General features: G+C 43.3%; 1 protein-coding gene across 2 annotated transcripts in view; it reads left to right on the top strand.

Moving 5' to 3' along the window:
• Window positions 1-321: 321 nt before the first annotated feature.
• Window positions 322-15637, top strand: part of ADTRP (androgen dependent TFPI regulating protein) — a 105989-nt gene continuing 90673 nt past the window's right edge. For both annotated transcript variants that reach the window (XM_023737443.1, XM_012557446.2), the window contains exon 1: window positions 322-660. In XM_023737443.1, coding sequence (XP_023593211.1) covers window positions 508-660 — 153 coding nt within the window. In that variant the 5' untranslated portion in view covers window positions 322-507. The remainder of the gene's footprint in view (window positions 661-15637) is intronic.

Raw genomic sequence — 15637 nt, 5'->3', positions numbered from 1 at the left:
TCCTTCTCCACATAAACACACCCGCAATTTCTCCCCTCTGATTTATCACCCTGCTCCTCATTCTCTCAAGAGATATTATTACAGCTTCCTTGTTCTGCCTGAATCAAAAGAAAGAAAAAAAAAAAAAGGAATACCTCCATGACGGTATTTCATTAGATGTTGGTGTTTCGTAATAAGGTCACCTAACCATGCCCCTGCCCCCGTCAAATGGTGCAAAGTGCAGGTCCAGCAAGGCTTCCTCCCTGATAAAGCCTAAATTTTGAAATTCATGCTAATCTGAAGATTATCTGCCATCAGCTAAAGGCAGGCATCTGAAAACCAGCAACAATCCTCTCTCCCAACTTGATCCGAAAAGGAGCCCATGAGAGAAGAACAACCCCAGCAGCCTGATCCTGAGGAACGTGTTTTACAGCTGTCGGGCTGTGGTAGAACTTCGGCTGTGACCTTGGAGAGGACGCCAGAGGGGAGTTACCTGAAGCATTCACAGTTCCCTGCTCAGAGCTAGCCATGACAAAGACTTCTACCTGCATATACCACTCCCTGGTTATGAGCTGGTATATTTTCCTCAATTATTACATCTCCCAATCAGGAGGGGAACGGCAGAAATCCAAACTATTCCAAAATGGCGGACAGTGGAAGTACTTGACATTGCTTAATCTGGTAAGTCCAAATGTGCCTAACCTGGGACCAGTCTTTGTCTGTACCATCTGTGCTTCTACACACATCCCCTTTGGATTTTCTTAAATACAAAATCCCATTGTTTTTCTTCCTTCTTCAATGTTTGTGAGTTTGGGCTTTCTCTTTTACTTAACAATTTGCTCTGAGAAACCCAATTTGGAAATTCTCTGCAGCAACATTTTGTGTTGGCTAATTGTAAAATGCTCTTTTGGAAAGAATCTTACCTTGGAAGTCTTTTTAGATGACCCACAATCGGGGACTAAACTAATGATTTCACCCTGGGTTTGATTACAAATGAGGGAGGGATTGTTAACTTTATCTGCATGGGGAAGTCTGTGAAGAGAAGGCAGAGTGGCGTATGTTGTGTAGGAAGTGCAGATCCGAATGGAGGGATAATGCCATTTTATAGCACACACAGACTAGCAGATTTATCTAAGAAAAGCAAATACATTTTGCCATATTCAGATCCCACTTGAATTTTTTATAGGCTCAGTCTCCATCTTAAAGGACAAATCACCCAACCAAATGCCAAATACACATTGTTAACTATTTAAAAACCAATTTGAAAACCCCTTGTCTTTTGCATGCTTCTGACCACATTCTATGACTCAAGTGGGAATGAATGGGAAAAAACAGATTTGAAAAAAAACATTTGGGGAATATGTAAACATATTTTTTTAGGTTAGAAGATAAAAATAGGGTATCTTTTGGGGATGCTAATTAATGTTTGGGATTTTTTGATGAAAATGTAGGGTACCATGTAAAAATCTGTTTCAGAAACTAAACTAAATACATATAGTCCTTGACTTAATGATATATTTGAGTTACAATGAACTGCATTTAGACCATACTTTTTTTTGTACATCTATTGTAATATGTACTACATACGATGTTGCAGCATGTAATTCGCTGATGTCATTGTGTCTTTAAGCTTATATATAATGTTTCCAGCCCCCAAAGACACATCAAGATCAGATTTATAAAGATACTAATAACAAAAGGCAATGATAATGAAAACTAAAAAAAAAAAAAAAAAGTACAGGCATACCTCACAGATACTGCGTGCAGGTCCAGTTCAAGAACACAGCAATAAAGCAAATATTGCAATAAAGCAAGTCACATGAATTTTTTGGTTTGCCGGTGCATAAAAAGTTATGTTTACACTATACACTAATCTGTTACGTGTGCAATAGCATTATGTCAAAAAAACATGTACATACCTTAATTAAAAAATACTTTATTGCTGAAAAATGCTAACCATCATCTGAGTCTTCAGCGAGTCATAACCCTTCTGCTGGTGAAGGGTTTTGCCTTGATGGTGATGGCTGCTGACTGATCAGGGTGGTGGTTGCTGAAGGCTGGGGTGGCTGTGGCAATTTCTTAAAGTAAGAGAACAATGAAGTTTGCTCCATCGATTGACTGTTCCTTTCACAAAAGATTTCTGTATAGCATGTGATGCTGTTCAATAGCATTTTACCCACAGTAGAACTTCTTTCAAAATTGGAGTCAATCCTTGCAAACCCTGCCACTCAACTAAGTTTATGTAATATTCTTACATAAGTTACATTAGTTATGCAACTAAGTTTATGTATATTCTAAATCCTGTGTTGTCATTTCAACAATGTTCACAGCATCTCCACCAGGAGTAGATACCATCTCAAGAAACCACTTTCTTTGCTCGTCCATAGGAAGCAACTCCTCATCCATTCAAGTTTTACCATGAGATTGCAGCAATGCAGTCACATCTTCAAGATCCACATCAAATTCTAGTTCTCTTGCTAGTTCCACCACATCTGCAGTTACTTCCTCCAAAGTCATCCATAAGGGTTAGAGTCAACTTCTACCAAACTCCAGTTAATTTTGACCTTGTAAAAACTGTGCAGGGGTGAAGTCTGACCTCCTGTAACTTCACAAGGGGGAAGAACAATCGGGATCAGCAGTCCTAGGCTGATTGCAATAAGGCAGAGGTCAGACATGCCTCCTTTCTCTACCGTCTTTATCCATTCTGACACCCACCATCCCTCCAACGGCGCTCTCTACTTTTCTGCTGGGTTCAATAATTCATTTCAGTGGCCACACAGAACTCACAGACAATTCTTACCATTATGAGGTTTATTGAGGAAGTAACGGGTTACGATTCAGGTTCAGGAACATTCGGGATACAGTTCTTCCATCACAACAGCCTCTTCCCAGCCCTGTGGCACTCCTCTCTCTGGCCCCTCAGCCTCTGCCCTCCTCAGGCAAGTGTTACAAAGTGTTTTGAGCTCTGTCAATAAGTGCCCAGAGGCACTGCACTCCACCAATAAACCTTGACCCGAAGGCATTCTGCTCTAGCTCCATGGGTGGGCAAACCTAGCTTCACCAAGTGCCTAGAGGCACCCTACTCTGCCAGCAAGCCTCCTACCCAAAGGCACTCAGCTTTCTCACTCTGTGGGCCTGGAAGCCCACCATACTGTCTTCTGCCTGTCTTACTTGCAACCATTTCTCTGCCAAATCTTCTTGCCATCTTCAGTGTTATACATCTCTCTCTCTGTCTCCTGGTTCCAGGAGCTTCTCAGCACAGGGATCCCAACACCAAAGGACATGCTCTGCTCTTGGCTCTTCTTCCTTGGTGGTGGTGGGATCCTCTCCTTCCCGTCTCTGAGATGGTTCATTTCAAGCCCAGCAGGATGGCAAAACTGACCAATCTCCTTGGTGGACCACAATTACCCTATTTGCAGAGTCCCACCCAATCACTTGGGTGGGAGTTACAAGACCATGGGGAGAAAGGCCACACAAAAGCGATCCCTCGCACCACAGACCACCCCCTGGCTTTTCTAGCCATGGTTCTTTTATACTTGGAGGATAACTACCCACCTCCCTGCCCCCAGCAATCTTTTTTTTTGGGGGGAAGTTTTTTTTTTTTTTAAATTGTTCTTTAGATGACTGTTTACAGAGCAAACTAGCTTCTAATTCAAAAGTTAATATATATATTGTTTTATGACATTAGTTGCCAACCTCACAGCATGTCAACACTCTCCCCTTTTCAACCGTAGGTTCCCCATTATCAGCTTTCCTGTTCTCTCCTGCCTTCTTGTTCTTGCCCCTGGGCTGGTGTGCCCCTTTACTTCTTGTTTTGTTTTATGGACCTGTCCAGTCCTTGACTGAAGAGTGAACCTCAGGAGTGACTTCATTACTGAGCTAAAAGACTGTCCGGGGGCCATACTCGGGGTTTCTCCAGTCTCTGTCAGGCCAGTAAGTCTGGTCTTTTTTTGTGAGTTAGAATTTTGTTCTACATTTTTCTCCAGCTCTATCTGGGACTCTCTGTTGTGATCCCTGTCAGAGCAGTCAGTGGTAGTAGCTGGGCACCATTTAGTTGTGCTGGACTCGGTCTGGTAGAGGCTGTGGTAGTTGGGGTCCGTTAGTCCTTTGGACTGCTCTTTCCCTTGTGTCTTTGGTTTTCTTCACTCTCCCTTGCTCCAGTTCCTGCTCCATTATCTGATGAGTTCAGAACAGCCGTCAACAATTAGCCCTGTGGTAGGCTTACAGAGGCCTACAGGGTGAGATCACTCAGCAGCAGCGTTCAGGTCTGCTACAGGTGTCCATGTGATCTGCTCAGGTTCTCCAGTATCATTCTCGACTTCACCCCTCCTGGCATCTGATAAAATCTAACTGCGAGAAGATTATTCCCTTGCTCTGAGCCTCATGAGGTATCAGCATAGCAAAACCTTTAAGGGACTTTAAGTTCGGCCACTATACTCCAGTCCAGCAGTGCCTCCCCCTTAGTCCACTTTTTCATAGTTACTGCTTCTACGATTACAGTGTTTATAATCACAATTAACCCTGTTAACAATCAACACTCACAGCTGAATCATATAATCCTATCCAAATCTCTGCTACTCTCTCTTCCCCAGACTCATTAGGAAAAGGGGAGTCTATTCAGTGTGGATCCACCATTGTCTCCCTCATTTTGCCTGTAAGCCAGCTACTTCATGCCTTTTATTTCCCGCCGTTTTAGATAGCCAATGTTTAAGTTGCCTGTCCCTGTCAAACTAGTACTCTGAGGAAACAAGTATGTTCCTTGGTCTTAAAGAATCTTCTCTTCTGGTTAGAACTTTGAACATCTGCATCCATAAGTAAAGTCCAGTCCAGAGCAAGCCATCAAATTGCGGCAATCTACACCAGCTCATGGTGTTAAACATCTTTCTCTTCATTCAGCTGTGCTCTGGTTGGCTCATCCCTAGTCATCCAAGCTAGGTCACAATGGGTAGCAGCCTTAGTCTCGAGGGTTCACACACACCTCCCAGCACTTCAGACAGCCCCTTCATACACTCTCATCCCCACCTCCCTTAGGCTATGTCAGTGGGTTCCACCTGTAAACTCAGGAGTGCACACAACTCCTTTCTACTTCTGCCCAGCCAGCCCTTCCTCTCTCTCATCCCTAGCCACCATACACTAGGTCAGTGAGTGCCAATGGAACATGTCCAAACTCAGCCAGTCTCTTCATCACAACACTTCCCCCACTTCCACTTATGTGTGAACCCAGGTGGTCACAAGCGAGCAGACCAGGCTGTCTCCTGGCTGGCTCCCTTTAACTTCCGGTCCTGGAAGGGGGCTCCTTCTGATGGACACTGACTTTTCCTGCCTAGAAACATACAACAGTAAACCCCTTGCTGGAAACTCAAAAAGCAAAACAGTCTTTTTTTTTTTCTGCATGTCCTTTCTTCAAATGTAAATCTTCTGTTCTCTCAGTAGTTCTAGGTGGTTCTGCACGTCTTTTCCATGGTTGGGGCTCTGGTTTTCTACCTAAGTCCCCACCCTATACACAGTGCTACTGCATGCAGACCAACAGCCTGTGTCTCCCTCGGGCAAATCCTGGTTCCCCTCTTAGCATATCTAATCAAGTATCGGCTGAAGGAAGAGTTACACACTCTCTGTAATCTATAATACCCAATATTCATTTCTATCATACATTTAGGTCTGTTTTACAAAACTAGGTCAGAGAAACATTCACTATCCATAGTATATTCAATTAAATGCACAATCCTAAACATGTAACACTGTTTAAAACATTCTAGTTTCATCTTCTCCACCCTTGACAATGTTCTCATTCATATGTATATGGCCTTGGGCCACTGGCTGGGTGGATAGAGTAGACCCTAGCCACCTTTCAATAATCCTGCTTATCTGGTCTGGCTTTTGCCCTAGGCCACTTCAGCTGCAGCTTTTCTCCCTTCAGCAACCAAAGTAACCATCCAAGAATCAAAAGCTTCATTTCCCAAACCGCTTCTTTCTTTCTATTAAAAAGTTTCCATGCTTCTATGAGTCTAGAGCCATTGCAAAGAATCCAGCTTCTGATGCCAACTGTAAAAATGATGTGGAGCTGGAGTCTGACCTCCTCTAACTCCACAAGGGGGAAGGAGAATCAAGATCAACAGCCCAAAGGTGACTGCTATGAGGTGGAGGTCAGACATGCCTCATCTCTCTGCTGTCTTTACCGATTCTGACACTCCCTGCCCCAGTCCCTCCGACAGCACTCTCTACTTCTCTGCTGGGTTTGATAATTCATTGCAATGGCCACCCAGAACTCAGAAAATACTCATGATTATGGGGTTCATTAGGGAAGTAACAGGTTACAATTCAGGTTCAGGAACACTCAGGATATAGTTGTTCCATCACAACAGCCTCTTCCCAGCCCTGTGGCTCTCCTCTCTCTGGCCCCTTGGCCTCTGCCCTGCTTAGGCAAGTGTAACAAAGTTCTCTTAGCTCTGTCAGTAAGTGCCTGGAGGCACCCCACTGCACCATTAAGCCTCCGCCCAAAAGTACTCACCTGTAACCTAGCTCCACGAAGTGCCTGGAGGCACCCTACTCAACTAGCAAGCCTCCTGCCCAAAGGCACTCAGCTTTCTTGCACCATGGGCCCAGAAGCCCACCACACAGTCTCCTGCCAGTCTCTGTTGCCACCGTTTCTCTGCCACCACTTCTCGTCATCTTCAGTAATACAGCGTTCGCGCTCTCTCTCTCTCTCTCTCTCTCTCTCTCTCTCTGTCTTCTGTTTCCAGGAGATTCTCAGAACAGGGATCCCAGGTCCAAAGGATATGATCTGCTCTTGGCTCAACTTCCTTGGTGGTGGTGGGATCCTCTCCTTCCTGCCTCCGGGATGGCTCATTTCAAGCCCAGCAGGATGGCAAAACTGACCAATCCCCTTGGTGGGCCACAATTACCCTGTTTGCACAGTCCCACCCAATCACTTGGGTGGGAATTATAAGACCATGGAAAGAAAGGCCACACAAAAGTAGTCCATCACAACACAGACCTCGTCCCGTGAATCATGAATGTTCTTAATGGCATCTAGAGTGGTGAATCCTTTCCAGAAGGTTTTCAATTTACTTTGTTCAGATCCATCAGAGGAATCACTGTCTATGGAACCTATAGCATTATGAAATGTCTTTCTTAAATAATAGGTCCTGAAAGTTGAAAGTACTCCTTAACCCATGTGCTGCAGAATGGATGTTGTGTTAGCAGGCATGAAAACAACATTAATCTCAACATTAACCTCCTTGTATATCTCCATCAAAGCTCTTGGGTGACCAGATGCATTGTCAATAAGCAGTAATATTTTGAAAGGAATCTTTTTTTCTGAGCAGTAGGTCTCAACAGTGGGCTTAAAATATTCAGTAAATTATGTTGTAAACAGGCTTTTATAGAGCACAGCCAGATTAGATTTGGCATAATTCTTAAGGGCCCTAGGGTTTTCAGAATAGTAAATGAGCACTGGCTTCAACTTAAAGTCACCAGCTGCATCAGCCCCTAACGAGAGAGTCAGCCTGTCCTTTGAAGCCAGGCATTGACTTCTTCTCTCTAGTTATGAAAGTCCTAGATGGTATCTTCTTCCAGTATAAGGCTGTTCTGTCTACAATGAAAGTCTGTTGTTTTTGTAGCCACCTTCATCAATTATCTTGGCTAGATCTTCTGGACAACTTGCTGCAGCTTCTATATCAGCACTTGCTGCATTGCTTTGTACTTTTATGTTATGGAGACGGCTTCTTTCCTTCAGCCTCCTGAACCAACCTCTGCTAGCTTCAAACTGTCTTCTGCAGCTTCCTCACATCTCTCAGCCTTCACAGAATTCAAGAGAGTTAGGGCCTTGCTCTGGATTAAGTTTTGGCTTCAGGGAATGTGTGGCTGGTTCGATCTTCTATCCAGACCACAACTGTCTCCATATCAGCAATAAGGCTGTTTTGCTTTCTTATCATTCGTCTGTTCACCGGAGTAGCACTTTTAATTTTCTTCAAGAACTTTTCCTTTGCATTCACAATTTGGCTAAGTGGCGCAAGAGGCCTAGTTTTCAGCCTGTCTCAGCTTTCCACATGCCTTCCTCACTTAGCTTAATCATTTCTAGCTTTTGACTTAGAGGGACGTGGGATTCTTGTTTTCATTTGAACTCTTACAGGCCATTGTAGGATTATTAACTGATCTAATTTCAACAGGGAATAAGGAGGCCAAAGAAGAGGGAGAGAGATGGGGGAATGGCCAGCTGGTGGAGCAGTCAGAACACACACAACATTTAGTGATTAAGTTCATTGTCTTATATGGGCACAGTTCGTGGCGCCCTAAAACAATTACGATAGTAACATCAAAGGTCACTGATCAGAGATCACCATAACAGATATAATAATAATGACAAAGTTTAAAATATTGTGAGAATTACCAAAATATGACACAGAGACACAAAGTGAGCACAGGCTTTTGGAAAAAATGGCACCAAGAGACTTGCTCAATGCAGCGTTGCCATAAGTCTTCAATTTGTAAACAAACAAAAAACACAACAATATCTGCAAAGCGTGGTAAAGTGAAGTGCGATAAAACGAGGTATGCCTGTATTTGACCTATGTCAGAACCAATTTATGATGGAGTTGTCAGAATGGAACCCCATCGTAAGTCGGGGACTACATGTACTCTAATCCTTTGGAATCATAGTACTGATTTTGGGAAGCAGAGGTGATGCATGGTCCACAGGTGACACTCTGAAATGCTAAGGAGAGGAAATTGAGACCACGGAGCCCTGGGGGTGCTGTTGCTTCCTCACTGGCCATTGACTGTACTTGTATCGCACAAGGCGTGCCCTTTCGATTTGGGCCTGAAAGATTTAGCTCTGAATGCAGCTTCAGTGTTCTTGAAAATGTCAAGGTAACTGCTGGTTTCCATTATAGAATTTTATGAAAAAAATAAACAAAAAAAAGCAAATAGCAAAAAATGCTCCTGTGGAACTAGAGTACCACAGTAAAAAACTGCTTAGGAACTCTGTACCTCTGTTTGCTCTATATTACAAACTCTCAACTAAAAGATGGGGCAGTCTGTAGTCAGGATTGACGTTCAAATCGAATCCAAATCCCAGTATGGATGTCTAAACTATCAGTGCTTCTACTACACACTAAGGGGGTCTAAGAACAAATGTTTCACCTACACCAAAACTAGCTCCATTTTCACCATCCCTTGCCGGACTCCTTAATTCTAGGTCGGTTACATGTTCCAGAACCCTCTTTTTCCAAGAGTGGAAAAAGATACTTGTCAAAGACGTCATCATTTCCTAGTGTTAATCCCTTTTTTTCCACCCCTAACTAATCAGCCACCAAATTCTATCAGCTTTTCCTTTTAAAACTTTCTTAGGCTCATTCCTTCTTCCCGCATCTTACTGCCACCTCCCATTCCAGGTTTTTATAATTTGTACCTGGATGACCACATCATATTCTAACTGTCCTCTCTTTATCCAGTCCATCCATTTATCTCTCAGACTCCAGATTAATCTTCCCAAAGCACTGTTTATGCTTCGTTCGTCTTGTTTTGCTTTTAATATTATGACCCAGCTCAAGAAGTGTGGTCTGTTGCTCAACAAACTACAGTGGCTCCCTCCTAACTTATGGAATCAAATCCAACTCCTGACTTAAGAGCTCACCTGCCTACCCAGCCCTCAGGCCCCCCGACTTCCCAGGGGATGCTGGTGTCTTCCTCAGGAAGGCTGGTCTCTTCATCATTGTTGACCCCTAGGCTTCTTGCTCTCCATTTCATCCCGTGCTCATGCTATCCTAGAATAAAATGCCTTCCTGCCTGTCTCCACCATTTGTTTCTCTCTAGACCACCTGAAATCCCATGTTCTCCCTAAAATCTTTGCTGACCAACTCGAGCCCAAATTTGTTTTTCCTTCCCCTGAGTTTTTCTAGCATCTTTCAGTCTCTGCTTATTTATGTACAGTGTTATTTTCTCATTGTCCCCCACAAGTGAGTCTTAGAATCCCAATCAGACTGTTGTTGTTATTGTTATCAGTTGCCTTATGTCTGCTCCAACTCATGGCAACCTTGTGTATAAAAAAACAAAATGTTGCCTGGTCCTGTACCATCATCATTATTGTTGGTATGTTTGAGAGCATCGTTGGAGCTCAAAGTCAGTTGTTTTGCCTCCTTGGTTCTTGCTAACTCTACAATTCTATGATTCTGCATTGTACTGACCACAGTGGAAGGCACAGAGTACCCACATAAGAACTAGGTGATTTGGTATGTTGACTTGACTTCAGCTTTTTCTGCATCTCTGAGCAACCTAGTCCCTTCTGACGTCGTCTGGCCCAGGTAAATGAGCAGAGACAGTTTACCCATGGCCATTTCCCATCTGAGCTCTATTAGGTGTCATCTTGAAAGTGTGACTTAATGCAGTGTTTCCCAATAGGCTAAGATGGCTTTGGTGTATTTCAGAGGATCGATTTAAACATAAATTTTAAATATGTTACTTTAGGTGAAATGTTGGGCTTTAACATTTCTAGCTCTTGAAGTCTTATGGGCTGATATTATAGTTAATGGTTGTTTTATAAAGTTACAGAGGTCTCATAACTTTCTGTCACATCCTTACGATGATTTTACCTAAGCCTGGTGAAGTCAGGACCCTGCCCTACTGACCAGAGAGTTCACGCCCCTTTCTTTAAACAGCTTGAAGTTCTAGGTGGCTGAGGGTCAGTTATGCCCCCTTTTAAAAGCAAGGCCCTTTGTCGTCCAAGACAGCCTTCTGAGCATTGCCCCGTTTACTGCAGAAGCAATCCCAGGAGATTTAAAGGGAAGACAGATGGGAGCTACACTGGACACAGCTCCATACTGTTAGAAGATGGGTGTCTTAGCTTCCTAGTGCTGCTGTTACAGAAATACCACAGGTGACAGTTTGAAAGAACAGAAATTTATTTGCTCACAGTTCTGGAGGCTAAAAGTCCAAATCAGGGTCTTGGCCCTGTGGATTCCTCCGTTGTCAGTAGCGCTGGGCATTCCTTGGTCCCTTGGTTTCTTGGTTTGTAGAGGATCTTCACATGAGCTCTATCTTCCCCCTGGATGTGCATATTTCTGTGTTCAATCTGCTCTTTTTATCACTCAGAAGTGATTAGATTTAGAACCCACCCTACTCAGATATGATCTAATTAACATAACAAAAATCCTATTTCTAAACAAGATTATGTCCACAGATAAAGGGGTTAGGATTCCAGCGCATATTTTAGGAGAACACAGTTTAATCCATAACAATAAGGATCCATTTATGTTACAGCACTCCTTCAATACTGGGGGCCAACCTTCACTTTCCATCATCAGGTTAATGTGCTAATTTGTGGAACCCCATTCTCTCTGCATGGACTCAAATCTCTGATCTCTAACCTTTTGGTGAGCAGCCTAGCTCCTATGTGTGTAGACTTTTGCTATTGTTAGGTGCCTTTGAGTTGATTCCGACTCATAGTGACCCCGTGTGACAGAGCAGAACTGCTCCATAAGGTTTTCTTGGCGTTAATCTCTACAGAAGCAGATCAAGTCTTTTTCCCATGGAGCACTTGGGTGGGTTTGAACCACCAACCTTTTGGTTAGCAGCCAAGTGCTGAACTATTGCACCACCAGGGCTCTTTCTATGTACAGATTCAAAAACCCCATTGCTGTCAAGTCGATTCCAACTAGAACTGCCTCATAGGGTTTCTAAGGAGCGGCTGGTGGATTCGAACTGTGGACCTCTTGGTTAGCAGCCAAGCTCTTAACCACTGCACCACCAGGGCTCCATGTATAGATGAGTGATTCTTTAGTTACTGGAGCTGACTGCCTGAGTGTTCACAGTCCTGGCTCTTCTAGTCACGTGCTGTGAGTTGCTTAACTTCTCTGTGCCTCAGTTTCCTCATGTGTCGTGGATACGGTGGTGTGGCTCGTGGATCCTCACACCTTCCCAGGTTCCCTGGCTCCTGGGAGAAGGGAGTGTAGGCTGCTGATGGCTCACAGCTGAGTACCCCTCCCTGGATTGCCCTCAGTAGAAGGGAACTGCCTTGACCAAGGTTTAAGCCCTCCTGGAGGTTGCTGCATCCAGTGACTGGTCGATCTCCGGTATAAAGTCCCGGCTCCAGGACAACTCTGAAGGGCCACCTAAGCCTCAGGGCTCCTTCAAGGAAGATGGGCTGAGCCTCCATGGCTACTGCATTGCCATTCAGCTTCCCCACTGCTAAGTTCTTCTCCCTCCCTCTCACAGGTGTGCCCAGAGCACTCCCAGTGAGCCCCCTGCAGGCAGCTCTGGGTCTGAGATTCTGTACCCAGGGAACCTGATCTACCTGATGTAACATAGAAAACAGTGCAGGCAAGGTGCTTCCTCCTCCCCCTTTCCCTCTTCCTCCTCCTCCTTTTCCTCCCTCCTCCCGCTCCCCCTCTTCCTCATTCTTCTTTCTAATAAAGGCATGTTAACATACAGCCTGCCCCGGCCTGTATTACATCTGATAGTTTCTAGCACCTAACAGCCATGCCGTGAATGTTGTCTGAGTGAATGTGTGACCTGAACGTGGTTCTAACTGGTGGGGGCCACTTTCTTGGGAACCCCATCTTTCTTGTAAGATATTCTACCCTGTAGTCACTCACTGCTACACTGGAGCTGGCTCTCCTCAGCCATTGACAACATCGGCCAAGCATTCTTAGAATTCTTCTTTCCCACCTGCTCCTCCATGCTGGTAGTCTCTTGCTTCTCACCATTCCAACTTGTGTTCTTCATATCATTTCTTCTCTATGTTCTCTATCTCATTCTTTTATCTCTCTGTTTCTTACTTAAGCTACATGCACATGAATGATTATTAAATTAGTATATTACATATGGATACAGATGTACTTGACAATGGTTCCCTTCTACCTGCCCAAGCCCCACCATCCTCACCATCACTGCTATGTAACATGCTCACACAGTTAGTTCCTATTTGCCATCTTATTCTGGAAGAGTCTCCCACTGCAGCTGTTGCATCATATGGACAAGAGAAGAGCTGGGATAAGAAAGTCCCAGCTGGGCCGAGCGGGGCCTGGAGTGCTGGAGCTGGGGGCTGGCTTACTTAACTCATCCAGTAAGCACTCTAATGAATAGCTCAGGAAACTTATGGAATCTCCCTCTCTGAATTATTTTCAGAATAGAAGTCATTCTCATTTCCTGGGATAGCTCTAATAGGTTTCTGGCTTAAAGGCAAGAAAACAAACTTGATGACTTACAGAGGCTAAGTTTCAGTGGCTCCAAGACTTGGTAGATTTTGTGAAGATGCAGGGATGCAGACATTAAATATCCTTTAGCTACTGTTTCTTAAATTGCACTAGTTATAAAAAATGTAAATTCACCTCATCCCAGCTGGTAAGTTTGTCAGTCAGCAATAGAAATGAAAGACAACTAGCAACCCAGAACAGCACAATTTCCGGGGAAGGGCAGAGGAACACCAGTGGGGGAGAATTAGGGAAGAACTGGTAGAAAAGATAAGTCTGAGAACAACAGCTCTGAAATAAACTTTGAACAAGAAGATACCATAACTCTGCTTTCCTCTACAGCCAGAATTGAGGAGAAATATATGTTGCTGTTAGCTGCTGTTGAGTCGGCCCCTGACTCATGGTGACCCCACGCCTAACAGGATGGAATGTTGCCCAGTCCTATGCCATCCACATAATCAGTTGCAGACTGCACAGTTGTAATCCACAGGGTTTTCTTTTTTTTATTATTATAGTTTTATTTAGTTCATTGTTGTTGTTGAGAATATACGCAACAAAACATATACCACTTCAACAGTTTCTGCATGTAACATTTAGTGGCATTGATTACATTCTTCGAGCTGTGTAACCATTCCCACCCTCCTTTTCTGAGTTGTTCCTCCACCATTAACATAAATTCACTACCCCCTAAGGTTCTTGTCTAACCTTTTGAATTGTTAGTGTCAATTTGATCCCATATGGATAGTAAAAGAGCATAATGCTCAAGACAAACATTCTCTACTCGTTAAACTAAACTATTGTTGGTTTTAAGAAGACTTTAGGAGATGTTTTTGGTTTAAGTTTAAAGATTCTCTCAGGGCAGTAGTTTCAGGGGTTCATCCAGTCTCCATAGCTCCAGGAAGTCTGGAGTCACATGAGAATATGAAATTCTGTTCTGTATCCCCCTCCCCCACTTTGGCCAGGATTCTGCTATGAAATCTTTGATCCAAATGTTCAGTAATGGTAGCTGGGCACCATCCAGTTCTTTTGGTTTCATGATAAAGGAGGCAGTTATTCATGGAGGCAGTTAGCCACACATTCCGTATCTTCCTCCTGTTCCCGACTCTCCTTCTTCCTCTGTTGCCCCAGGTGAATAGAGACCAGTTGTTGTGCCTTGGATGGTTGCTTGCAAGCTTTTGAGACCCCAGGCACTATGCATCAGACTAGAACAGAAGCACTAAGCATGTTATCAGACCAATTAACTGGGATGTCCCATGAAACCATGACCCTAAACCTCCAAATCAAGCAATCAGATCCCATGAGGTGTTTGGTTGTACATAAGCAGCCTCAGCGGGGACTCTTTTTTGTTGTTGATTTTTTTGGTCATTGTTGTAAATATATCTGTCACACAACTTTTGCCAATTCTACCTTTTACAGGCGTACAACTATTGACAGCAATTACAATAATCGGCTGTGCAACTCTACCCTTAATCAACATGATATTTCCATCACTGTTAATCCCCTCTTTCCCCCTCCCTCCTGCCCCTGATAACCACTAATAAGCTTTATTCTCTATACATCTGCCTTTTCTTGTCTTTTTATATAAGTGAGGTCATACAATATTTGTCCATTACTAACCATAATGTCTTCCAGCTCCATCCATACAGTAGCATGTATCAAGACTTCGTTTCTCCTACTGGCTGAGTAATATTCTGTTGTGTGTATGTACCACATTTTGTTTATCCATTCATCTGTTGGTGGGCATTTAGGTTGTTTCCACCTTTTCGCTATTGGGAACAGTGCTGCTATGAATGCCTCTGTACAATTCTCTGTTTAAGTCTCTGCTTTCAAGTCTTTTGGGTCTATACCTAGAAGTGGAATTGCTGGGTCATATGGTAGTTCTATTTTTAGTTTTTTGAGGTTCCTCCAGACTGTTTTCCACAATGGCTGTACCATTTTGCATTCCCACCAGCAATGGGTAAAAATTCCAATTTCCCTGCATACTCACCAACATTGGTTATGTTCTTTCTTTTTTAGGCATCCAGTGGAAGTGAATGGTATCTCATTGTGGTTTTGATCTGCATCACTCTTATGGCTAATGACACTGAGCATCTTTTCATGCATTTGGTGGCCATTTGAATATCCTCTTTGTTGAAATGTGTATTCAAGTTGTTTGCCCATTTAATGATTGAGTTATTTGTCTTTTTGTTGTTAAGTTGTTGAAGTTTTATATATATTTTCGTTATTAGATTCTTGTTGGATATGTTTTCCGAAGATATTCTCCCAGTCAGTAGCTTATCTTTTCACATTTTTTGGTAAAATCTTTCGATGAACAAAGGTTTTTAATTTTTCTTTTTTTAATACTTTATTGTACTTCAGGTGAAGGCTTACAGAACAAATAGTTTCTCATGAGACAGTAGTACACATGTTGTTTTATGACATTGGTTAACAACCCCACAACATATTAACCCTCTAACTTCTCAACCTTTTTT

The sequence above is a fragment of the Trichechus manatus genome, unplaced genomic scaffold (assembly GCF_000243295.1).
Source record: "Trichechus manatus latirostris isolate Lorelei unplaced genomic scaffold, TriManLat1.0 scaffold00103, whole genome shotgun sequence".
NCBI lineage: Eukaryota > Metazoa > Chordata > Mammalia > Sirenia > Trichechidae > Trichechus > Trichechus manatus.
The sequence above is the reverse complement of the archived record's forward strand: the minus strand, read 5'-3'. Positions and strand labels throughout refer to the sequence as shown.